Source organism: Balaenoptera borealis (genome assembly GCF_965194805.1).
Source record: "Balaenoptera borealis genome assembly, chromosome: 1".
NCBI lineage: Eukaryota > Metazoa > Chordata > Mammalia > Artiodactyla > Balaenopteridae > Balaenoptera > Balaenoptera borealis.
In genome coordinates this window covers 31921323-31949098 of record NC_138860.1, presented here as the reverse complement: position 1 = coordinate 31949098, position 27776 = coordinate 31921323, and the positions used below count along the sequence as shown (strand labels likewise).

The window sequence follows — 27776 nt, the reverse complement described above, 5'->3', positions numbered from 1 at the left end:
CTTGCTGTGTAGAGTAATCTTGGTTGTAGGTTCTTCCCTTTCATCACGTTAAATATATTGTGCCACTCCCTTCTGGCTTGTAGAGTTTCTGCTGAGAGATCAGCTGTTAACCTTATGGGAGTTCCCTTGTCTGTTACTTGTCGTTTTTCCCTTGCTGCTTTCAATAATTTTTCTTTGTCTTTAATTTTTGCCAATTTGATTACTATGTGTCTCAGCATGTTTCTCCTTGGGTTTATCCTGTATGGGACTCTCTGCGCTTCCTTGACTTGGTTGGCTATTTCCTTTCCCATGTTAGGGAAGTTTTCGACTCTAATCTTTTCAAATATTTTCTCAGGTCCTTTCTCTCTCTCTTCTCCTTCTGGGCCCCCTATAATGCAAATGTTGTTGTGTTTAATGTTGTCCCAGAGGTCGCTTAGGCTGTCTTCATTTCTTTTCATTCTTTCTTCTTTATTCTGTTCCACAGCAGTGAATTCCACCATTCTGTCTTCCAGGTCACTTATCTGTTCTTCTGCCTCAGTTATTCTGCTATTGATTCTTTCTAGTGTATTTTTCATTTCAGTTATTGTATTGGTCATCTCTGTTTGTTTGTTCATTAATTCTTCTAGATCTTTGTTAAACATTTCTTACATCTTCTCGATCTTTGCCTTGCCTCCATTCTTTTTCTGAGGTCCTGGATCATCTTCACTATCATTATTCTGAATTCTTTTTCTGGAAGATTGCCTATCTCCATTTCATTTAGTTATTTTTCTGGGGTTTTATCTTGTTCCTTCATCTTTTGGTTGGAGCATTTAATCCACTTACATTTAAGGTGATAATCGATATGTATGTTCCCATTACCATTTTCTTAATTATTTTGGGCTTGTTATCGTAGGTCTTTCCCTTCTCTTGTGTTTCCTGCCTAGAGAAGTTCCTTTAGCATTTGTTGTAAAGCTGGTTTGATGGTACTGGATTCTCTTAGCTTTTGCTTGTTTGTAAAGGTTTTAATTTTTCTGTCAAATCTGAATGAGATCCTTGCTGGGTAGAGTAATCCTGGTTGTAGGTTTTCCCTTTCATCACTTTAAATATGTCCTGCCACTCCCTTCTGGCTTGCAGAGTTTCTGATGAAAGATCAGTTGTTAACCTTATGGGGATTCCCTTCCATGTCATTTGTTGTTTTTCTCTTGCTGCTTTTAATATTTTTTCTTTGTATTTAATTTTTTTATAGTTTGATTAATCTGTGTCTTGGCATGTTTCTCCTTCGATTTATCCTGTATGGGACTCTGCACTTCCTGGACTTGATTGACTATTTCCTTTCCCATATTAGGGAAATTTTCAACTATAATCTCTTCAAATATTTTCTCAGTCTCCTTATTTTCCTCTTCTTCTTCTGGATCCCCTATAATTCGAATGTTGGTGTGTTTAATGTTGTCCCAGAGGTCTCTGAGGCTGTTCTCAATTCTTTCAATTCTTTTTTCTTTATTCTGCTCTGTGGTAGTTATTTCCACTCTTTTACCTTCCAGGTCACTTATCCGTTCTTCTGTCTCAGTTATTCTGCTATTGATTCCTTCTAGAGAATTTTAAATTTCATTTATTGTGTTGTTCATCATTGTTTGTTTGCTTTTTAGTTCTTCTACGTCTTTGTTAAACGTTTCTTGTACTTTCTCCATTGTGTTTCCAAGATTTTGGATCATCTTTACTATCATTACTCTGAATTCTTTTTCAGGTAGACTGCCTATTTCCTCTTCCTTTATTGGTCTGGTGGGTTTTTACCTTGCTCCTTCATGTGTTGTGTGTTTCTCTGTCTTCTCATTTTGCTTACCTTACTGTGTTTGGGGTCTCCTTTTCGCAGGCTGCAGGTTCGTAATTCCTGTTGTTTTTGGTGTCTGCTCCCATTGGTAAGGTTGGTTCAGTGGGTTGTGTAGGCTTCCTGGTGGAGGGGACTGGTGCCTGTGTTCTGGTCGATGAGGCTGGATATTGTCTTTCTGGTGTGCAGGACCACGTCCCTTGGTGTGATTTGGGGTGTCTGTGACCTTATTATGATTTTAGGCAGCCTCTGTGCTAATGGGTGGGGTTGTGTTCCTGTCTTGCTAGTTGTTTGGCAGAGGGTGTCTAGTACTGTAGCTTGCTGGTCATTGAATGGAGCTGCGTCTTAGCTTTGAGATGGAGATCTCTGGGAGAGCTTTTGCTGTTTGATATTACCTGGGGCCAGGAGGTCTCTGGTGGACCAATGTCCTGAACTCGGCTCTCCCACCTCAGAGGCACAGGCCGGACACCTGGCCAGAGCACCAAGACCCTGTCATTCACACGGCTGAGAAGAAAAGGGAGAAAAAAGAAAGAAAAAGAAAATAAAGTTATTAAAATAAAAAATAATTATTAAAAATAAAAAAAGTAAAAAGTAAAAAGAAAGAAAAAGAAAGAAGAGAGCAACCAAACCAAAAAACAAATCCATCAATGATAACATGCACTAAAAACTGTAAAAAAAAAAAAAAAAAAAAAGGACAGACAGAACCCTAGGACAAATGGTAAATCAGACAAAATCATACAAAGAAGTATACACATGCACACTCACAAAAAGAAAAAGGAAAAAAAATTGTATCTATATATTTTAAAAAAAGGAAGGGAGCAACCAAATCAATAAACAAATCTACCAATGATAATAAACTCTAAATACTAAACTAAGATAAACATAAAACCAAAACCAAATTAGATGCAGAAAGCAAACCCCAAGTCTACAGTTGCTTCCAAAGTCCACCGCCTCAATTTTGGGATGATTCGTTGTCTATTCAGGTATTCCAGAAGTGCAGGGTACATCAAGTTGATTGTGGAGATTTAATCCGTTGCTCCTGAGGCTGCTGGGAGAAATTTCCCTTTCTCTTCTTTTTTTGCACAGCTCCTGGGGTTCATCTTTGGATTTGGCCCCGCCTCTGCATGTAGGTCACCCGAGGGCATCTGTTCTTTGCTCAGACAGGATGGGGTTAAAGTGGCAGCTGATTCGGGGGTTCTGACTCACTCAGGCCGTGGGGAGGATGGGGTATAGAATGCGGGGCGAGCCTGTGGCAGCAGAAACTGGTGTGACATTGCAACAGCCTGAGGTGCACCGTGTTTTCTCCCAGGGAAGTTGTCTCTGGATCATGGGACCCTGGCAGTGGCAGGCTGCACAAGCTCCTGGAAGGGGAGGTGTGGATAGTGCCCTGTGCTTGCACACAGGCTTCTTGGTGGCTGCAGCAGCAGCCTTAGCATGTCATGCCCACCCCTGGGGTACTCACTGATAGCCGCGGCTCTTGCCCATCGCTGGAGCTCGTTTAGGCGGTGCTCTGCATACCCTCTCCTTGCACACCCAGAAACAATGTTCTCTTGCCTCTTAGGCAGTTCCAGACTTTTTCCCGGACTCCCCCACTGGCTAGCTGTGGCGCGCTAGCCCCCTTCAGGCTGTGTTCACGCAGCCAACCCCAGTCCTCTCCCTGGGATCTGACCTCTGAAGCCAGAGCCTCAGCTCCCAGCCCCCACCCGTCTCAGTGGGTGAGCAGACAAGCCTCTCAGGCTGGTGAGTGCTGGTCGGGAAAGATCCTCCATGCAGGAATCTCTCCACTTTGCCCTCTGCATCCCGTTGCTGTGCTCTCCTTCATGGCTTCGAAGCTCCCCCCCCCACCCCTTGTCTCCACCAGTGAAGGGGCTTCCCAGTGTGTGGAAACTTTTCCTCCTTCACAGCTCCCTCCCAGAGGTGCAGGTCCTTTCCCTATTCTTTTGTCTCTGTTTTTTCTTTTTTCTTTTGCCTTACCCAAGTACATGGGGAGTTTCTTGCCTTTTGGGAAATCTGCGGTCTTCTACCAGCATTCAGTATGTGTTCTGTAGGAGTTGTTCCACATGTAGACGTATTTCTGATGTATTTCTGGGGAGGAAGGTGATCTCCACTTCTTACTCCTCCTCCATCTTGAAGGTCTCTGCCTGGAGTTTTTAAAATGCTTTTTGTTCATCACCGTGCATATGATGACATAATTTTCCTTTTTTAACCTCTTGGTATAATGGACCACATTGATTAGTTTTCAAATATTAAGCAAGTTTACCTCAAATAAGTTTCACTTGGACATGGGACATGATGCATCATTGTTTTTTCATATTGTTAGCTTGATTTCTAATATTTACTTGAGGATTTTTGTAGATAATATTACGAGAGATATTCGTCAATAGTTTTCTTTTTTAGTACTGTGTTTTTCTGAATTTGATATAAGGGTAATGACAGTCTTATAGAATAAGTTGAGAAGTCTTCCCTCCTCTTCAGTTTTTGGAAGAGATTGTGGAAAATTAATTTCTTTAAATGTTTCATAGAATTCTCCAATAAAACCATTTGGGCCTAGACATTTCTTTTTCTGTAGTCTTCTAATTATAAAGTCAATATCTTTAATAGTTCTGGGATTACTCAGATTGTTTATTTTGTCTTTGTTGAATTTTGTGCTTTTCAAAGGATTATTCTTTTTCTTTTAAGTTGTTGAATTTATGAACATAAAATTGTTTATTCCCTTATTCTCCTTTCATTGGCTGCAGGATTTGTAGTGAAATTCCCCGTTTCATTCATGATATTGGTGACTTCTGTCTTTTATCTTTATCAGTCTTACAAGAGATTTATCAATTTTATTGATTTTTTTAAGAATCAACTTTTATTATTTTCTTATTGTTTCTTGTTTTAAACTTACGGATTTCTGCTTTTATTTTTATTTCCTTTATTCTCCTTGCTTTGGGTTTATTTCTTCTTCTTTTTCAAGTTTTTTGAAGTAGAAATTTGGATTCCTGATTTGAGAACTTTTCTATTTTCCTATGTAAGCATGTAAGCATTTATTGCTATAAATTTCCATTTCAGCAGTGCTTTAGCTGTGTACCACACGTTCTGTTATGTTATAGTTTCATTTTTATTCTGTGTATTTTTAATTTCCTTTGAGACTTCCCTTTGACCGTGTTTAGAAGTGTGTTGTTTAATTTTCAATTGTTTGGAGATTTTTCTCTTGTCTTTCTGTTACTGGTTTCTAGTTTAATTCCATTACAGTCAGAACATACACACTCCATGATTTCAATTTTTATATGTTTGTTGATGTTTATCTTATGGCCCAGGATATAATTTATCCTGGTGAATTTCTCATGGGTGCTTGGGAAAAAAGGTGTATTTTGCTATTGTTGAATGGCTTCCCTCTATTTTTAATGTGCATTTTTCTATTTATGAGTGACATTGAGCATATTTCATGTATTTAAAAGATATTTATATTTATTTATGTGTAAACTGACGTCAAATCCTTTGTTTTTTTTTTAATGTCTAACATGAATTACAATTTCTTTTCTCACTGTGTCATCTTTCCTTTGACTTGGCCTATAGTATTTTTTCTTGCCAGACAAAAACTATGTACTATATATGGTTAAATTTATCAATTTTTTTTAAAAAGGGCTTTTGGATTTGAGTTATAGTCAAAAGACCTTCCTTGCTTGAAGATTATAACATAATTACCTACAATGATTCAACTACTTTTATGGTTTAATGTTATCTAACACAGAGAGCTCAGATGCATTAACCGATGTTGTCTTTCCCTAGATGGATTTCATGTTGCCATCATTTATTAAACTCCATGGTTAATCCATTAATTTGAAAGAACATTTTTAAAAATTATATTTCATTCCCATATGAACATGAGTCTAATTTTGGACTTTATATCCATGCTTTTAGTTTGTCTATATATTCACACAACCAGTTCCTCTGTGTTTTAATTACTGAGTTTTCATATTGTGAACCATTGCTTTGAAGTATCCCCCTTTCTTTTCTCCCTGCTTTTCCAGGGTTTTCCTGACTATATTTACTTATTTATATTTCTATATGAACTTCAAAATTAGTTGATTTTTAATTTTTAATAAATTACATTGATTTTTTTAAACTAATTTTAGGAACGTAGACATTGTATGATGTTGAGTCTTCCTAGCCCAGAATTTGTTATGCCTTTCCATTTGTCCTAGTCTTGTGTGCGCATGTGTGTGTGTGTGTATGTGTTTCAAGATTATTTTAAAGTTTTCCCCATTTAGATTTTCCAATTTTTATTATGATTATTCTTTGGTATCTTATTTTATTTTTGATATTTCAAATGGTTTGTTTTATTCCATTATACCTTCAAACAGCTTTTACCTCTATATATGGAAACTATGGATTTCTATACATCAATTTCATATCTCAGCTAATATACTGAATTCTTACATTACTTATAATAGCATTTCAATTGGATTCTCTTGGAATTTCCTGGCATGCAGTTATGTCATCTGAAAATAATGATACTATTACTTTTTCCTTTCTATTTTTCATATTTTGAATTTCTTTTTCTTTTATAATTATGCTAGCAATTTTATCTCAAATAAAAAACTGATACTGGCCCTTGCTTTCTTGTTCTCAACTTTAGCAGAAAGGACTCTAGTATTTTCCCCTTAAGTTTGGTAGGGCTCTATCTCCACTGATTCCCATTATATTGGACATTTTTGCTAAGAATACTTGCTGATTTTTTTTAAATGTCATTTTACTATCTATCAAGATGACAGGATGTTTTTCTCCTTAGATTTATTATATCATGTATATATTAATCTGCTCAGACTGCCGTAACAACAGAAATTTATTTTTACAGTTCTGAAGACTGGAAGTCCCAGATCTAGGTCTGGCAGGATTCAGTCACATGGCCTTTCCTCTGTGCATACACATGGAGAGAGAGAGAGGTTGAGAGAGAGCTCTGTGGTATCTCTTCTTATAAGGACCCTAATCCTAGTGAATCAGGGCCTCACATTTATCACTTCACTTAATCTTAATTACTTCCTTATTCCAGATATAGCCATACTGGGGTTAAGCCTTCAATATATGAGTTTTTGGAGGACACATATATTCAGTTCATAGCAATCTATTATATATTGATATATTTCCTAATTTTGAAGTTTCCTTTAATTTTTCGTATAAACCTATTTAGTTGTGACATATTTTTCTTTTAAAGTGTTTTTGAATTTTGTTTATTTTATTCAGGAACTTTTCATTGATATTCAGGGTAAATTGATATTTTTAAAGCAACAAGTCCTGGAAGAATGACTGGGACTTGTTTCAAGAGCAAGAATAACGAGATGATAATCAGGAAGTTAGTGGTTTATGAGAGTAAGCCAAATTTTAGTACCAGAGAATGAGTCAAATTAGAGATCAAAGTAGTTTGTTTTTTTTAATCAGTAATTTATCTGGATCTTCTATTCAAAGGAAACTATGTAGCAGGGGTCCCCAACCCCCGGGCTGGCAACCGGTAGTGGTCTGTGGCCTTTTAGGAACCGGGCTGCACAGCAGGAGGTGAGTGGCGGGCGAGCGAGCAAAGCTTCAACTGCCGCTCCCCATCGCTCACATTACCACCTGACCCAACACCCTCCCCACCCCCATCTGTGGAAAAATTGTCTGCAATGAAACTGGTCCCTGGTGCCAAAAATGTTGGGGACTGCTGCTATATAGCAAACTCAAGTATACTTTTACTCTGTTTTGTACTGCTTGATTTGTAGCTTCTTAGAGAAGGAAAGTCTAAGTGAAATCCTAAGATTTTGGATGCAAAATTGTCATTTACTCTTTTTATTGGCTATGAATGTATGCTGTGTAGAAAAAGCTTAATAATGTGGTTTAAAGAAATGCGTGAATAAAAGAAAAAATAGAAAAATCATCCTTTCTCCTGATATGATGAAATTTAATTCCAAGTTGACCCAAATGATAATTAGTAATTGAGAGACCACTGTTTTTTTCATTTTTAAAGGTTGAATAAAATTTCCTTTCATCCAAACCTTATTAATTGGCAATTAACATTTAGAGTAAGACAGATTTCACTAAAATCTCTGACCTATATTATTCAGGTATATCTTAGTTGGCTCAACCACTAGTCATTGTGAGATCCAAGGTAGAGGAGTTGACTGGAGTGATCCTCTCCCACAATGTATAAGTAAGTAAAGACTGTTTTTGCCTTGACTATAAACCTAAACCATGTTAGGTAATAAAACTTCTGTGCCTCTTTGTTGCTTATTGTACCCTCCATTAGAATTTGCATCATGAATGTTAGATTTGTAAGGATGCTATCCCTGATTATTTCTTCCTCTTCATATCTTCATCTCAGTTGCCAAGTGTGAGCCTCCTCCAGCCATCAGCAATGGGAAGCACAACGGTGGAGATGAAGACCTCTACACATATGGCTCTTCTGTCACTTACAGCTGTGACCCTGGCTTCTCAATGTTAGGCAAAGCCTCCATTTCTTGCACAGTGGAAAATAAAACAATAGGTGTCTGGAATCCAAGCCCTCCTACTTGTAAAAGTAAGTCACAATGATGACTGTATTAAGGGAAATGGAATGATTCAAAGACAAACTAATCAAGGCAATGATGAACTCATTCATTTGTTCAACTAAACATATACTATTATTAGTCAGGATAGCATAGGCTATTCTGCAATAATAATCAACACCAAAATCCCGAGGCTTTTTAACAGTAAAAGGTTTGGTTTTTGTTTGTTTTTGTTAGTTTGTTTTTGTTATTCTTTTGTTTGTTTTTTTGACTCCTTTTTAGTGCCCTGCTAGCTTGGGAAACCCTCTAGGAGGCTGTCATTTATATGGTAATCCAGATTGTTTGTATCTTCTGACAACTCCCTCACAAAACTTTCACAATCAGTTCAGCAGGGGACGTGAACAAGGAGACAATCCTTGGCTCATAAATTCTTTGACTTCAAGTGATGTATCTCACTTTTCATTAAAATCTTTTGGCCAGACTAGTCCCTTGTTTCTGCCTAGTGTAAAGGAAATAGGAAATATAGTCTTCTGTTTCTCCTGGAACAACTAGAAATATGGGTGGACACCACACTAATAATGTCAACCCTCAGATATATATTACAGTGTTATTAACTATAGTCACGAGGCTGTACATTACATCCCATGACTTATTTAGAACTGGAATTTTGTACCTTTTGACTCCCTTCACTCATTTTGCTCACTCCCCATTCCCACCTCTGGCAACCACCAATCTATAATTATAAATTTGTTGTTGTTGTTTTTGATGAGAAAGTTGTAGGACTTTATTCACATCGACTAACATGATGAAACCTCATTTTGCTAAGGTTCCAAGGAACTGAAAGGATATACGTAAGGCTTTAAAATATTTTCTTTGTATCTACTTGATATGTACTTGTATCAGGTCTCCCTGTGAACTATATCAACAATAGCAGTCACATGCTTATTGCCATTTCTCTTTTATAACTCAGATGTCCTTTTTATGCTTCTTTAGATGTTGTCTGTCATCGACCACAAGTTCCAAATGGAATCATTGTCTCTGGATTTGGACCCACCTATAACTACAAAAACTTTCTTGTGTTTAGCTGCAAGAAAGGTTATGTCCTCAAAGGCAGTCATTTAATCCGTTGTGAAGCTAATAACAAGTGGCATCCTTCTCCTCCCATTTGTGAACTCAGTGAGTGTGGATCAACAGACTTCCATATTTGGCATCTAAAGTTATCCAGGAGTATGGGTGTAGCATGCTCACAGGCACAAGCCCACTTAAATCCCAATAATCATTTTAAAGTAAATTAGTACTTTTCTCTAGTTCTCTCATGTCAGAAGGAAGGTTTTTTTTGCTAGTAATCTCTTAGTGTTATTTGAGGATTTCATATACATATATCATAGAGTTTTGACACCAGTGACATCATAGATATTGCAGATTTATTTATTCCTTACAAAAATTTTGCAGTAGACAAGAGTAAAGTGTCTCATCCAAAAAATAAACATATCCTGAGAAGTTTTTGAAACATGGAAGTAAAATTCCTTCAAGAGGTCTCCTTTTTAAAATTTGCACAGAGATGCTCTATGGGCTAGTGTTGACCTTGAGACCCTGAAGTTGTAAATGCATACGGATCAGTCATAATATTAATGATACTTATTGCTAACACTTATTAAGCACTTTTTATGTATCAAGAACTGTTCTAAGTGCATAACATCAATTAATTCATTTCGTATTTACATGATCCTAAGAGGTAGTTACTTTTTTTTTTTAATCCCATTTTAATGATGAGAAAACTGAGAGTGATTAAGCACAAGTTCACATAGTTAGTTGGGGATGGAAGCTACTGCTACATTGTGGCTTATTCATTCCTTCTGCCATCACAGAAATTAGGTGACATTTTAAATATGTATGACAAAATTTGATAAATATGCAACTTGACAGACATGTATCCCCTCTTCAATCCATATGTACCTTTGGCATCATATTGAGTAGAAAAAAAAGCAAGATCCAAAAGTTACACAGGGTAAGATTTAAGGCCAAATCATGAAGTTCCTGGTGACAGTGTCATAGTGTCTGGGGGAAGGCCTTCTATTGTAATTCCCCATTAAGCAAGGAGACAGTGGAACGTTTGGTTTATCTAGCAGCAAATTTTTGCTGCTTATTCTCAGAGATCCTCTAATGCTTCCCCTGCTGAAATGCACTGACATGGAAGGAGAACTAAACCCCTGTAGATTGGCACAATAACTTAGATATTGTGCCTTTCTGCACCATAGTGTGTCCCTCAAGAGCAGCCTCTCAATCGCCATGTGCATTCAGTGCTTGGCAATAGTCTACCAGAGGTTGGTGCTGCCAAGTCTGTTCCTGGAATTCCCATTTGCCTTTGCTGTCTGGTTGTTTCCTCAATTAATGTGTTCTATACTTTTTTCTTTCTTTCTTTCTTTTTTTTTGGTGACAGGCTCAATAGGTCAATCTGCCAATCCCCGAAACAGCTTTCTTTTCATCTTTGTGCTTTTTTCATGATCAGATAGTTGTATTGGGTTACCAGACATCCCCCATGCTGTCTGGAATAGAAGAGGCTATGAGCTAAGTAACCAAGAAGTATTTGCAGTTGGGACTGTGTTGAAATATCAATGCAAGCATGGCTATAGACCTATTCCAGATGAGCCTCTGACTGTGACTTGTCAGGAAAATTTCACGTGGACACCATCTGAAGGGTGTGAACGTAAGTGAACTTTGTTTTGTGTACACGTGTGTGTGTATCTTCTTTTCCATTGAAAGTGTTGAACATGGCCTAAGATTCTGTACCTTATTGATTATAATTGATTTCTCAAAATGTTCGCTTTGAAATACTTTTAGAGTTAATTTACTGGAATCTTTGCAAATTAGTAGAGAAGCTATCTTAAAGGTCATCCTGAAGATTGAGAGGGCTGAAAAATCATGCCCATCCTACTCTGCCCCTTCGAGTTCAGTATCAAATGAAAAACCAACTTGGGTATCAAACTTGAAAATAATGGATCAGCTTTATAACTGGTAAAACTGGAGTAGAGAAGACTACTGAATTATGGTCCAAATCAGATTGCCTTGATGGTCCTTGCTTCGCCATTTGAGATTTTGGGTTGCCTGGTTGAGGGAAAGTCTGTGAGCCAGACACTAACAGGATCAGGTGTCTTATAGTTATTGAGACTCTACTGAGATTAGAAAGAGCTGGGCCTCCTTATCTGGTCTAGAGAACACATTCTCAGGAGGCCAGTCCTGCCATAGGAAGGAAGAAAGACTTGACCAGAAATGTAGAGGCTTCTTCACCAGATGAAACCCCCTCATCTCTTCCTCCTCCTCCTTCTCCTTTGGGAAAAGTGAGTGAGGAGGTGAGGGATTGGTGGATGGTGTTCTAGTCTTAGGTAGGAATGTCAGGAAACGAGGACAAGGACTCTTCATTCAGACTACTAGAATTCTGTCTTTTATAAGTGACATCATGTAGGCCTAGACTATAGGGATTGTTACTCCATACACTTAGATTTTAATATATATGTAAAAGACAGATAATGAGCAGTGGTGGTTTAGGTCAACCTATTGAGAGATCAATATTCAAAATCAGGAATTAACTAGATGTAATCGCAAAGAATCATATTCACAATATGATTGTGATTCTATTGGGAAATAATAGGGAACATTTTATTAATAAAAGGACAAAATTAAAAGCATACTTAAAGAAAAATAGGAGGGAGAATAAATAGCATCCTTTGGAGGAATCTACCCTAATGAATAGAAAAAAAACCCCCAGATATTTAATATATCAGTTTCTTATATATAAATGGATGCCCACAGATGCTTAAAAATCTACTTGTTTTCTAAATTAGGTTTAAAGCTTCACTGATTGTTATGTTTAAAAAAAACCTTTTTACCATCTATAAATCAGAAAATGAGAAGAAGTTTATCCAAGTTATCACAAATGTGCTATATCCATATATTGGTAAATTAATATGTATTTATATATTATAATTAACATAAAATAAATATAATTAATAATGAGGTATATAAAAGTTATTTGTAAGTTATACACCTAATATAAATGCCAGGTATTACTATGACAATTTAAGGCTTATTTTCATAAATTAATTAACTTTGACAGATACAGAGGTAGTGCTAACTATATTTGCAATTAGGGAGCTAGAGTATTTTATTCTAAGTTATTTAAAAATAAATCTAGTATTAAAAAGTGTTATCTGAGAGAAAATTTCTACAGCTTTAAAAAATATATTTATTTGATATATATATGTATACGTACATATGCGTGTGTGTGTGTGTGTGTGTGTGTGTGTGTAACTGAATCACGGTGCTGTACATCTGAAACTAACACGATATTGTAAGTCAACTATACTTCAACTAAAATAAAATAAAATAAATATATATATTTATTTACATTTCCCTTATGTCAGCTTTTTAAAACATTTCAAATTAAGTATTTTTTACCACTTTTTTGAGTTTTATTTATTGACATGCAATAAAATGTACATATGTAGAGTAATTCTATCAATTTGATGTATGTGCACCCTTTCAAAATTATCAGTACAATCAAGATAATGAATATATCAATCTGTCTGAAAGTTTTCTCATGCTTCTTTGTAATTTCTTCCTCAAGCCCTTCCCTGTCCTTCTTCCTTCATTGTCTCCAGAAAATCACTGCTCTGCTTTTATAGATTGGTTCGCTTTTTCTAGAATTTTATACAAGTGAAATAATACAGTATGTGCTTTTTTTGTCTGGCATCTTTCACTCAGCACGATTATTTTCAAATTGATAGATACGGTTACGTACATCAATAATTTATTCCTTTTTATTGCTGAATAGTAGTCCATGGTATAAATGTCCCACAGTTGTTCAGCTATTTCCCCACTTAAGGACATGTCAAGGGAAAAACTTTTTACTTACTCACGTATTTACCATTTCTGGTGCTCTTTACTCCTTTGTGTAGATACAGCTTTCCATCTGGCATCATCTTCCTTTTGCTTGAATTACTTCCACCAACATTTCCTATAGTTTAGATATGCTGGTGATGAATTCTTTTAGCTTTATATGTTTGAAAAAGTTTTATTTTGCCTTTGTGTTTGAAAGATATTTTTTCTCAACAGAGAATTCTAGATTGATAGTTTTTTCTTTCACTGTTTTAAAAATGTTGCTTCTAATGTCTTCTTTAAAAAAAATTTGTTGAAGTATCACTGGTTTATAGCATTATATGTTTCATGTGTGCAATATTATATTTCTACTTCTGTATACACTACAGCATGCTCACCACCAAAAATTTAGTTTCCATCCATCATCATACAGTTGACCCCTTTATCCATCTTGCCCTCCCCCCACCTCTTCTCCTATGGTAACCACTACTCTGTTCTCTGCATCTACATGTTTGCTTTTGTTTGGTTTGTTTTGTTCATTTATTTATTTTGTTTGTTTTTTATATTCCACATGTAAGTGAAATCATATAATATTTGTCTCAAGATGTCTGTTGTCAGTCTTGCTTTTTGTTCCTCTGTATTTAGGGTGTCTTTTTTCCTTAGAAAGATTTAAAAATTTTTCTCTTTATCACTGGTTTTAAGAAATTTGATTATGATATGTTGTACCTTCATCCAGTTTTCTTTTTGTTTTGTGTGATTGGGGTTTGCTGAGTTTCTTTAATCTGTGGATTTATGATTTTCATCAAATTTGATAAAATTATGACCATTATTTACTCAAATATTTTTTCACCTCCATTCCCTTCTCTCTTTCAGGGGTTCTGCTTACACATGTATGAAACCACCTGAAGTTGTTTCACAATTCATTGTAGCTCTGCATCATTTTTTCCCAGTCTTTCTATCTCTTGATATTTCATTTTTGATAATTACTATGTGTTCAAGTTTCTTAATATTTTCTTTTAGAGTGTCTAATCTAATATAAATCTGACTGAATTTTTTAATTTCAAATACTTATCTGTACATGAGACAGCTCAACTTCGAGTTTTTATTTCTAATGACCTGTGTCATTTTAGGGTTTGTTTCTATTGATTGAATTTTCTCTTCATTATGTGTTATATTTTCCTTGCCTGTTTGTATATGTAGTAGTTTTATAGTTGGATGCCAGACATTTTGAATTTGATCTTTTGGTGCTGGATATTTTAGTGTTTGTTAAAAATCTCCTTGAGTTTTGCTCTGGGATGCAGTTAAATTACTTGGAAACCGATTATTTTGAGGCTTGCTTTTTGGCTTTGTCTGGAGGGATCAGAGAAGCCCCCCATTAAGACAATATTCTTCTGATTATTCTATCAATACCCCGTGAAATATGAGGCTTTCCAGTCTATCTGATGGGAAGATGAACTATATTCAGGCCTGTGTGAGCTCTAGATATTGTTCTCTCTGCCCTTTTGGGTTCTTTATTGGTTATTTCCTTACATGCAGCTGAAACTTACATGCAGCTGAACACTTAAAGGGGATCCTCTGAAGATCAGCAATGCTGTATCTCTGATCAGCCATTTCCTCTTCATCACTCTGCCTGTGAACACTGACCTCTTTGGCCTCTCTGGACTCCCATCTCTGTTTCTTTAACTCCTTAACAACGTTCAGGGAGAGCAAGAAGGCTCTGCCTTGGTTCTCCCCTCTCTGTGCTGAAGGCTGAAAACTCTCCATACTGTGACTATCAAAGAGCTTTTCTCATTTGCTTCCTCACTATTAGGGATCACTGTCTGTATTGCTTGATACTTAATGTCAAAAAGCATTATTTCATTTATTTTGTCCTTTCCCCCTTTGTCCTTTTTAAATTGTTTCAGGCTGAGAGTGAATCCTATCCCTGTTACTCCATCTTGATCAGAAGCAGACGTCGAAATAAAGGTTCTAAAGTATTGGGTTGGCCAAAAAGTTCCTTTAGCTTTTAAATAAAAGACACATTTTTCATTTTCACCAAGAACTTTATTTATTTATTTATTTTTTAAAGTCTTCGGGGCTTCTCTTTTTTTTTTTTAATTAATTAATTAATTAATTTATTTTTGGCTGTGTTGGGTCTTCATTTCTGTGCGAGGGCCTTCCCTAGTTGTGGCAAGCGGGGGGCCACTCTTCATCGCGGTGCGCGGGCCTCTCACCATCACGGCCTCTCTTGTTGCGGAGCACAGGCTCCAGACGCGCAGGCTCAGTAATTGTGGCTCACGGGCCCAGTTGCTCCGTGGCATGTGGGATCCTCCCAGACCAGGGCTCAAACCCGTGTTCCCTGCATTGGTAGGCAGATTCTCAACCACTGCGCCACCAGGGAAGCCCCAAGAACTTTATTGAACAACGTATTTACTGTTTTGTTCCACTACCTTCTGCCATTTTTCAGGGAACTTCATAATTCCATCTTCCCCAAACTTTTTATTTTTTTGAGCAAAGGACTGTTCCAGGTGCCTTTTGCAGTCTTCCAGGGAATTGAAATTTTTTCCATTAAGAGAATTTTGTAAAGACCAAAATAAATGTAAATCTAAATGTGCAATGTCTGGTGAATATGGCAGATGAATCAAAACTTCCCAGCCAAGCTGTAACAGTTTTTGCTTGGTCATCAAACAAACATGCAGTCTTGCATTATCCTGATGGAAGATTTTACGTTTTCTTTTGACCAATTCTGGATGCTTTTTGTTGAGTGCTGCTTTCAGTTGGTCTAATTGGGAGCAGTACTGGTTAGAATTAATTGTTTGGTTTTCCAGAATGAGTTCATAATAGAGGACTCCCTTCCAATCCCACCATATACACAACATCACCTTCTTTGGATGAAGACCGGCCTTTGGTGTGGTTGGTGGTGGTTCATTTCACTTGCCCCACGATCTCTTCCATTCCACATTATTGTACAGTATTCACTTTTCATCACCTGTCACAATTTGTTTTAAAAATGGAACTTTTTCATTACGTTTAAGTAGAGAATCGCATGCAGAAATACAGTCAAGAAGGTTTTTTTCACTTGATTTATGTGGAACCCAAACATCAAAGCAATGAACATAACCAAGCTGGTGCAAATGATTTTCAACGCTGGATTTGAATACTTTGAGTATGTCAGCTATCTCCCACACGGTATAACATTGATTGTTCTCAATTAATGTCTTGATTTGATCACTATCAACTTCAACTGGTTTACCCGACCATGGAACATCATCCAGAGAGAAATCTCCAGCATGAAACTTCACACACCACTTTTGACACATTTGATCAGTCACAGCACTTTCTCCATACACTGCACAAATCTCTTTTTTTTGCATTTCTGTTGCGTTTTTACCTTTCTTGAAATAATAAAGCATAATATGCCGAAAGTGTTGCTTTTTTTCCTTCCATCTTCAATATTACACAAAAATTCACCAATTTTGATAAGTTTCTTTTTTTAAATGAACGCTGATATGATAGCTGTCACAATACAATCTAACAAAATTGTTTCGAATGAAGTTAAAGGCAACTAAGCACTACTAGAGCCATCTTATGGAAAAAACTGAATGAACTCTTTGGCCAACCCAATAGTTCTTTCTCTTCAATTTTGCATCAAAAGAAAAAAAAAAAAATCCTGACCTTAATCAATAACTAAGTTTCATCCTGTGTATTACCTCTAAAGTTGATATAAAACTCTGAAAATATTTATTTCTTCATCCTTGAGAATAGAGAGGGAGAGGTATATATGAGTCAATAAAGCTTTGCCAAGAGGTATTCGTTAATAGGCAGCTCCAATCATTCTGAATGACGTAACCCCAAGGACGATCACAAAAAGATAAATTAAGAATTTATTTATTGTTATTCATGAAAAACATGTTGGAAATTAACATTTTATACAGACTTCCTTTAGCACCTAAGTATTACAACATTTTTGTTGAAGACTAACAAACACAAGAGTGCACAGTAAACACACCCATGTAACCACTGTGAGAGATATCCCCGTTGCTCTAACCAGTCACCAACCACACTTTCCTGTCTTATAACAGGTAAATGCTTTTCTGACTTATAACATCTATTTTAGGACTTTATATAAACATAATGATTTGGTGTTTTGTATTTTGCTTCTTTTGATCGACATTTGCGAGATTCATCCATATTATGGATTGAGGTTGTGGTATGTTTATTTTTATGCCTGTTTAGTACTCCCTTGTAAAATATATATAATTTAGTTATTCATTCTCTTCTTGATGGGCTTTTGGATTGTTTCCAGTTTAGAGTTATTAAGAATAATGCTGCTTTTAACATTCTTGTATGTGTCTTTGGGTACGCATGTAACAGATGTGTGCTGGATAAACATCCAAGACTGAAATTGCCATGACATAAATATAAATATGTCCATAATTAGTAGATAATGTCAAATTTTTCAAAATAGTACTCTATATGACTTCAATCCTTGAAATTTGTTGAGACTTGCTTCATTGCAAAGCATATAGTTATTTTTTACAAATGTTTAGTATGTACTTGAAAAGTTGTGCATTTTGCAATTTTGGGGTGCGATATTCTACATATAAAAATTACATCCAATTTGTCAATGGTGTTGTTCAAATCTATATCCATTTCTATACTGATTTCTTGTCAATTCTATCAGTTCCTGAGACAGCTTTGCATGTCTCCTTGATGATGTCATTAAACATGAGCATCACTTTTTATCTATCAGGGGTATGCTGCCCAACACCAGAGCTGGAGACTAAGAGAATCACAAGTGAAAGGACAGATTTTCCTGATAGGTGTGAGTATGCCTATGGACACAATGTTTCATATACATGTGATGAAGGCTATTACCCTGTTTCTCCTGACGGAATGAGTTCATGCCAAGCAGATGGCACGTGGAAGCCTGAAATGCCAGCATGTAAGCAAGGTAAGAATATTGAAAGAACTTTTCATACTTATTCTACAGATTCCTCAGATGGTCCCATTTCGTTCCACAAATGATCAAACTGCTTAAAACCAGGTGACTCTGGGGTTGTTTTTTCCAGAAATATTGTGCAAAGGTGGTCACAGATATTATATGTACCACTAGCACCATGCAAGGCAGCTACAGAACAAGGTTTATCAGTTGAAAAACATAAACAAACAGAAAGTCTTATAAGAAAATTTTCTTGTAAGAGAAAATAGTAGCTTTGATAAAATCTCCTTCAAAGTCTCATTTTCTCATTTTTCCTGCATATATAGTCTGTAAGCACTATGGTCTATGTTCCAGTAAAGAGAGACACCACCTTACAAACCTCTGTATTTATAAGTCAAGGGGGCAAGAAGCATTTATAAACTTATGTAACAATGGAAGCTCCCAGGTTGAGGATGTGACTTTGTTAGAAAGGGGAGCCTTTGGAGCCTAGTGACTTTTCTTGCTCTAACTCAGTCTTGCTAATTCATCTCTTTGTTTAAATACCAGAAGGGAGAAGAAATGAGTACCTAGGGCTATAAAGATCTGTTTCTAATTAGGTTAAGACACTAGAAATGTCATCATTATGGAGATATCTTCATTATGAAAGATTCTTCACATCAACAAGATAGAGATTATTGGGTATCTTAGTTTGGGTTACTCTGAAAGCAAAGCTTGAGAAAATGACTAGGGTGCCAGTGGTTTATTTTGGATGCTATAGGATCCAAAAGTAGGAAGTAGGATCCTAGGGAGTAGGAGTGAAGGATGAGATTGAGACAGGGAAAAAGACAAAAGGTGAGTATTGTAAACAGCAGGTGCTCAATTCTTTGAGACCACTAAGTGTAAGGAATGCCTTTCAAAATTGTCTGTCTGAAGGATGGGAGACTGGGATGTTTGTCCACTGCTTTCTGTCCCCCATCAGTTTAGGGTTGCCCTGAGGGCAGTAACTGCCCCCTCAATTCCAACTGTGCTTCTTCAACTTCAGAGAAGGCCCAAGGCAGAAAAACTGAGAGATTCACTGTGAATGCTTTCTGTAGAACACCATCAGTATAAATGTGAGCTTGTGTAAACTATGTACTCCAGCTGAGACTGTAATCAGAGGTGGACCAACGGGATATGACATGAGTACAAAAGCATTTGCTACAGTATACCCTTTACACCACTCTGATCTGTTTATGCCCCTTTTACTTGTGCTCTATCACTGATTCTAAAGTAATGGCTGGCTGCAGTCTCTTAAAAATTACTCTAAGGGAGGGTTAGTAGAATGTTACCTCTGATCTTGAGGCTGTAGTTGATATAAATCATTTTCCTTTGCTACCACCTGAGAGAGCAACTACTGTGCAACTACTGCGCCTGAGAGAGCAACTACTGCGCAACTACTGCACCTGAGAGCACAGGCTCAGTAGTTGTGGCGCACGGGCTTAGTTGTTCCGCGGCATGTGGGATCTTCCCGGACGAGGGCTTGAATCCGTGTCCCCTGCATTGGCAGGCGGATTCTTAACCACTGCACCACCAGGGAAGCCCCCATGCATTTATTTTATTAATAAAAATTAAATCAAAATTTATTTCTAATGGAGTATTTGAAATGAAGTTGACAAAAGACTGTATGTGAACTCTAGACTTAATATAAAGGTGAAAATGTTACCCTCACCATCAATGTTCAGAACAAGAAACTGGTTGCTAGGGACATAAAATGTTACAATACATGATCTTCAACATCAAAGTAGACAGAAAAGAATGTATTAGTGTATGGAACTGTTAAACAACAGCTACAGAACATAAAATGCAGTTTTAGAGAGCTTGAGGACTTTGGTTGGGGACAGGTCTGTATCTAATCCGGTCCTTGACACTTAATAGCTGTGTTACCCGGTGAAAGGTACTTAACCCCTTTCTTTTTTTTTCTTTTTTTAATTTTTTTGGAGTATAATTGATTTACAATGTTGTGTTAGTATCAGATGTACAGCAAAGTGAATCAGTTATACATATACATATATCCACTCTTTTTTAGATTCTTTTCCCATATAGGCCATTACAGACTATTGAGTAGAGTTCCCTGTACTATACAGTAGGTCCTTATTAGTTACTTAACCCCTTTCAACCTCTGTTCCATTATCCACAAAATGGGGATGATGATAATACTTACCTCTGGAGTTGTTATGAGGATTAAATGAGATCATGCTGGTAATGCTTAGCATAGCATTATGATGAAAATAATAAATAATTCCAAGTCATCTATTGCTAATAAGTGCTATAAAATGAAAGAACAGTCATTGTTTATTGGAGTAGTCAAAGAAGGCTTGCAGATAAAGTGAGACTTCAGATAATGAATAGAGAAGGTAAGAACATTCTAATAAGAAAGGATCCCAGGAGGAAATATATAGAAGTGGAAATGCATATGGCAGGTTTGGGTAAAGATGAGTTGACTAGTTTGATTAAATAGAATAGTGATAGATGACTTTGAAGGACCTATGAGAAAGGCCAATAGAGGTTTTTTCCAGATGTCTATGGGTTGTTACATATGCTAGTTATTTTATTTTTAGAAAATATAGCATTCCAAAATCCCTTTCACTTAGTTTTAACCTTAGGAAGAAATTATCCTTCAACATAGGCCTTCCTCTGACATGTCCAGGCCTCTAAATTTATTGCAATTTTTCATACAAAATTGTGAAACTGGAGACAGTTCCCTTCCAGTGTTCTTACCCCAACATTTCATGTTCCTTGTTTCAACAGTTAAGTCACTGTTTAAGTTGTAAAATACAGTAATTACATTCTTATGGTGGTATTGTAGTTGTGAGAAAGTTAGGGATTATTTGGAAATCCTGCATTCATTCAGAGTCTTTATAATTTTTCACAGTTGAATATTTTCTTTATTCAGCCTGATGTCTACTGAGAATAATTCTAGTTTAACATGGCTCATTGTGAATAATTTATGCTTTCATGCCAAAACTCCTATTATATCTCCAAGCAGGGAAACATTTTAGCAATGCCCTAAAAAAAAAAAAAGAAGTCCTATAATAAAGTGGGAGAATTCTCTCAGCCCAAGTTGCTTTTATTCACACAAGTTTTCTTCCAGCTTCTCAGCCTGAAAGCAGTAGAAATGTTTGAGTTGTGGCAAGTTATCCTATGGGAAAAGGATGAGAATGGGAAGACTGGAATCTCCTTCAAATCACCCGGATTTGGGAGAGTCCTGTTAATCTGAAGCTATGAGCTCACACTCTTCCCTCTCTCTCACCAGCCAAGTTTGCAGTTCATCTCCCAGAATTGCCCATGGACACTACAAGGAAGATATTATATATATATATATATATATATATATATATATATATATATATATATATATATATATATTTTTTTTTTTTTTTTTATTAGACTTAAAAGTCAAAGTTTTTGCATTGCTTTACAAGTTTTCATCTTACATCCAATTAAATCTTCTCTCTGTCCCTTAAATTCTCATCCATCCTTCAAAACCCGCTTTAAGTTCTATTTTTCAAGACAATTTCAGTGAGTTGTACAATGCTTACTGATCTCCCACATCTTTTATCATTTCACCATTTTTTTCATTTTGAAATAATTTCAGACTTACAAAAACTTGCAAAACCAGCTCAGAGTATTTCCATATGCTCTTCATTCAGATTCCCCTAATATTAACATCTAACATAACCACAATAAGATGATAAAAATAAGGAAATTAACATTGATATAATACTACAGTCCTTACTCAAAATTTTCATTTTGTTCCACTAATGCTCTTGCTCTGTTGCAAGATTAAGCATTCCATTTAGGTTTTTTGTTTTTTGTTTTGTAACATGTAATTTTTAAAAAACCCTTTATTGTTTTAGAGCAGTTTTAGGTTTACAACAAAACTGAGAAGAAGATACAGAGATCCCCTCTCAGAGATTTCCTATATTCCCCCTGCCTCTACACATGCACAGTCTTCCCCATTATCAACATTCCTCACCAGAACAAGGAAGATATTTTAATACCTTCTTACCCTGAAGCTACATATGCATGTCATGAAGGATATGTTCTGATTGGAGAGGCTAAAATCTTCTGCAAGTCTTTATGCTAGTTACCTTTTCAATGTCAAGGAAGTGAAAGAGGAGTTGGTTCCTCTAGATCCACCCACAGCCCACTGCTAAGAAGATAGAATTAGAAAATAGTGAGAGCAATGTTTCCTGTTGATCAAAGGTACCACATAAGTTTTGTCTTTTATTTAGTTAGTTTGAATAGTTAAGTCACACATGGTAAACTTAAAAAAATCATTGACAATGAACTTGACTTCTCACACCTTCAAAAGCTGTCCTTCAAAAGCACAGCTCAGGGAGACGCAAGAGAGAGGAGATATGGGGATGTGTGTATATGTATGGCTGATTCACTTTGTTATATAGCAGAAACTAACACACCATTGTAAAGCAATTATACTCCAATAAAGATGTTAAAAAAAAAAAAAAAAAAGGCACAGCTCATCCCTTTTCCAGAGGCACCTACTACTACCTTGTTCTTAGGTATCTTTCCAGTGTATCTAGAGACAATGTCTTTTACCTGAGAATATCTTTGTGGCTCTAGTAAAGTTTTCATGACAATCTCATGAGTTATTTCTAACTATTCAAGAAAGAGGAATCTCATGTGTTAATTCCCAAATCACGAAGTGTTAGAAATCTTCATAAAAGCTACCATTTTCCCGTGACCCTTCCATTTCCATTTTCAATGACATGATGGTGCTCCTGGTTGGTCAACCTGTTGTAGCAACAAGATCAGTCAAGAATGGGCTTGCCTTCAATGTACATGGTATTTTCATCATTTTGCTAACAATTTCATTTAACCCAGGCAGATTATGAGGCAAGAACAATGAAAAGTACATACCTAAGACCATATGCAGATCAAGGCTGTGGCGTGTAGCAATTAAGAGCAAAGTTCCTGCTACCTAAAAGCTATGTGACACTGAGGAAATTATTAACTTTTCCAGTTTCTCTGTAGTATGTAATTCACAGAGTTGTAGTGAGGATTAAATGAGATAAGGCATGTAAAGGATTTAGCACATGACTGACAAAAGCACTTGCTCAATAAATGTTAATTATTGCTACTGTAATTTGCATTATTACTATTATAATACTATTGTATTATGAAAATGAAAGATAATATAGAACAACTTGCAAGACCTGAGTATAACTTATGAACAGAATTTCTCATCATTTGCATTGTTCAATGCTGTTATGTTGTCTTTTACTGAGAAACACAGTATGCTCAAAAATATCTTTCCATTACAGCTATGTGTCTGAAACCAGAGATAGAAAATGGAACGCTGTCCGTGGATAAGGAGAAGTATGTTGCATCTGAGAATGTCACAGTCCAGTGTGACTCTGGGTTTAGTTTGTTTGGTCCCCAAGATATCACTTGCTCAGAGAACACAACCTGGCACCCAACGGTGCCCACTTGTCACTGGGTAAATTGCACGAATGTATGTCCCTCTGCTTTCAAACCTTAAAAGTGGTGCCTCCCCCAAAACACCATCAAGCCAGCAAAGGTGAGATCTGAATTTTGTCAGGATGTAAAAGTAACTTACCAAAATTATCACTTTCCACCTTGAAGCACTGTGGTGAGCTGCGAGAGGCAAGTTTTCCTGCTCTGTGGCTGGAGCCAAGACCACTAGATTTGGGGGGGTCCCATAGTCCCAGATATCCTGACCCCTAGCTCTACATTTTATGTAATAAATGCTGTTTGCTCCATTTCTGGTTGATCATTAGAATTATTCCTCAGTTGTCCTTGCAGGGGTGCTCTGGGTCTCCTTTACAGCTCTGCATCTTTTCTGCTTCAGCTCTGCTTGGTTGCTGCTCAGAACAGATCTGGGCTTGGCCTGAATGTTCACATTTGCTAGGAAGCAATCTCTCCTGATATCCTGTTCATCCATCCATCCACTGGTCAATCTCACATTTGCCAGTAATGCCTCTTAAATCCTCCCCCCCAAACCCTGCCTCCTCTTTCCTTTAAATCACTTTTAGGAGGTTCCTGAGGTCTGTGAGCAAGCGCCCACGGGCAGACACCTCAGGCAGTGTCTCCCAAGCCCGCAGAATGTGGAAATGGCCCTAGAGTTGTATAAACTGTCTCTGAAGACCAGATGTCTTTTGTTGGAGGGTACCCTGGCCCACCCGCCAATTCTTCCAGCCCTGTGTTTAGGGAGAATATGCACATTTGTGTAGGTTAGCGCTTGGAATTAGGCAGATGCCTTGTACCCCCAAAAGCCCCCTCCTGGACCCGGCCCTCTCCCAGACACCTGCTGCGCTGTAGGTCCTCGGCTATCCCGAGTTGCGCGGCCCGCGCATGCGCAGTATGCACTTCTTCTGCAGGCCTCGGGCAGCGGGAACCCTCCTGGCCCCTGTAGCTAGAGCTGGTCCCAGCCACCTGCATCGCCCCCAGGGCAGAGAGAGACCAGTCCCCGAAATCGTTCTGAGGTGGCGGCTTTAAACTAGCGACAGCCAGTCCCCATTTTCACTTGTTGCCTGATGGGGTCCCCTTCTCCTGAACAATTGGAACGAGAGAGTCAAGTTTAAGAATATCACTAAGAAATTTTCTTAAAAAGAGGAAAAAAGGGGTCACTTTTGCCTTTAAGTCAATGTACGGAATCTCTGTTCAACAACTCTACTGTTCCTTAAGCACAATCACTCAATAAATGTCTGGGCTCGAAGCGCTGGATTATGATTACTGCTACTGAAAATGCGTAATTTTTGATAATCTAGACTTCTGTGATTCAAATGTTTAATTTTCTGGACCCGAAGTGCTGGCTAATTAAATGAGCACCCTTCAAATATCAGATTGTCTCTGTTATTGTTACTGTACCACGTTCGTTTTGCTCCACGCACAGCAAGCCAAACCTTGCAAGGAGTTGAGAGAACAAATCTCAAATCTGCTTCCCTGAAGACAAAGGGCTTGGGTATTTATGGGATAAAGAATAAAGAAGCTGGGTGGTCTGAGGCACAGGGAGCATGGGTAGTGTGGGGAAAGGTGATTGGGAAAAGGTGCGATAATTGTCATCTGTGCAGGTATAACTAAGCTATGGGCTTCTGCAAGTTCAAAAGATCACCAAGTGGACACTCACACATGCCCAGTTGAAGGGTTAGTGGTCCTATCCAGTCGCTACCAGCTCAGGTCCAACCAGATGCAACTGACTGCAAGTCCCTGGAAAACAACTGGGGCAAACATCTTATTGTTTAGGCAAGGAGCTGCTTAGAGGACATAGAAACAATTAAAACGACCTTGATTAGTAAAGGCAGGTTACAGGTGAAATGGATTAAACTAATGACTACTCATGCGTTCACTGTCATATTGGTTAGTTTGTCACACCTCCAGTACACAAATTCACAGATGTCAGCAATTAACTTCCTTTTTTTTTTTGTATCTCAGAAAGCATGCAATCCAGAAAATTCAAAATATGTTTATACCATTACCTTTGCCTGAATACTTTTACTCCTCATCCCAACATATCCAAAACCTACCTACTCTTTATCAACAGAATAGGGCACAGAACTTGGATTCTCAACGTAAAACACTTCTGTAATTAGAAACCAGAGCAATGAAAAAGAAAATTACTAAAAGTGCAGAAGTCCTTTGGTGCTCCCTTCCAGTTTGTTACTAACTCACCACTCTACCCCTGCAAAGTATTCCAGTATCCTCACTTTTAACAGCACAGATTGGTTTTATGTTATTTAAATTTATAGAAATGGAATCATACATTATGCATTCTTTCTTTCATGACTTTTTCCCCTAAATATTATATTTGTGAAATTCATCTATGTTGTGTGTAGTTGAGGTTCATTCATTTCCATTACTATTAAATATTTCATCATTGTATAAATATACCACAATTTACATATTTATTCTATTGTTAATGGACATTTGGTTTATTTTCAATTTTTTTGGCTATGAACATTTTTGCACATGTCTTTTGCTGAACATATGTACTTTTTTTGCACAAATACGTTAAGGATGGAATTGCTGGGTCACAAGAGGTATGTATGTGCTTGTTCAGCAGTTTTCCAAAGTGGTTGTACCAAATTGCATCCTTCTCCCCACCTCTCCCCCACCCATCCCTTCCAGAACATGCCTGCTCAACAATGCAAGCTGTGTTCATTTTCTTCCCTTCCATTTTTACATCTCTATTCCTTTAATGATGCATTCGAGAATTACGTATCAGCTAAATTTACTGCACAAAAATCCTTGTCTCAAGGACTGCTTCTTGGCAGGCTAAGGCAAATAGCGAATTCTTATTCATTCATATATTTTGTTTATTCAGTAGGTGTTGATGTGACTTTTCATGGTGAGTTGGGCCATACAAGCAGGGTTTCAACCCTTAAGATTTTAAAATTTGATTTAATTTAATTTTATTATTATTTTTTAACATCCTTATTGGAGTATAATTGCTTTACAATGGTGTGTTAATTTCTGCTTTATAACAAAGTGAATCAGTTATACATATACTTATATCCCCATATCTCCTCCCTCTTGCGTCTCCCTCCTATCCTCTCTATCCCACCTCTCTAGATGGTCACAAACCACCAAGCTGATCTCCCTGTGCTATGCGGCTGCTTCCCACTAGCTATCTATTTTACCTTTGGTAGTGTATATATGTCCATGCCACTCTCTCACTTTGTCCCAGCTTACCCTTCCCCCTCCCCGTGTCCTCAAGTCCGTTCTCTACGTCTGCATCTTTATTCCTGTGCTGCCCCTAGGTTCTTCAGAACCATTTTTTTTTTTACATTCCATATATATGTGTTAGCATACAGTATTTGTTTTTCTCTTTCTGATATTTCACTCTGTATGACAGTCTCTAGGTCCATCCACCTCACTACAAATAACTCAATTTTGTTTCTTTTTATGGCTGAGTAATATTCCATTGTATATATATGACACATCTTCTTTATCCATTCATCTGTTGATGGACACTTAGGTTGCTTCCATGTCCTGGCTATTGTAAATAGAGCTGCAATGAACATTATGGTATATGACTCTTTTTGAATTATGGTTTTCTCAGGAAATATGCCCAGTAGTGGGATTGCTGGGTCATACGGTGGTTCTACTTTTAGTTTTTTAAGGAACGTCCATACTGTTCACCAGAGTGGCTGTATCAATTTACATTCCCACCAACAGTGCAAGAGGGTACCCTTTTCTCCACACCCTCTCCAGCATTTATTGTTTGTAGATTTTTTGATGATGGCCATTCTGACCCGTGTAAGGTGATACCTCATTGTAGTTTTGATTTGCATTTCTCTAATGATTAGCGATGTTGAGCATTCTTTCATGTGTTTGTTGGCTGTCTGTATATCTTCTTTGGAGAAATGTCTATTTAGGTCTTCTGACCATTTTTGGATTGAGTTGTTTGATTCTTCTGATATTGAGCTACATGAGCTGCTTGTAAATTTTGGAGATTAATCCTTTGTCAGTTGCTTCATTTGCAAATATTTTCTTCCATTCTGAGGGTTGTCTTTTAGTCTTTTTTATGTTTTCCTTTGCTATGCAAAAGCTTTTAAGTTTCATTAGGTCCCATTTGTTTATTTTTGTTTTTATTTCCATTTCTCTAGGAGGTGGGTCAAAAAGGATCTTGCTGTGATTTATATCATAGAGTGTTCTGCCTATGTTTTCCTCTAAGAGTTTTATAGTGTCTGGCCTT

At 37.1% G+C, this 27776-nt stretch overlaps 1 protein-coding gene across 1 annotated transcript in view; it reads left to right on the top strand.

Moving 5' to 3' along the window:
* The window catches only part of LOC309614909 (C4b-binding protein alpha chain-like), an 87484-nt gene that overhangs the window by 16702 nt on the left and 43006 nt on the right, over nucleotides 1-27776 (top strand). Inside the window, 7 exon segments of the mRNA XM_082363804.1 lie at nucleotides 7864-7949; nucleotides 8121-8315; nucleotides 9277-9459; nucleotides 10793-10990; nucleotides 17891-18091; nucleotides 23383-23585; nucleotides 24115-24247. Of these exon segments, the coding sequence (XP_082219930.1) occupies nucleotides 7864-7949; nucleotides 8121-8315; nucleotides 9277-9459; nucleotides 10793-10990; nucleotides 17891-18091; nucleotides 23383-23585; nucleotides 24115-24247 (1199 nt within the window).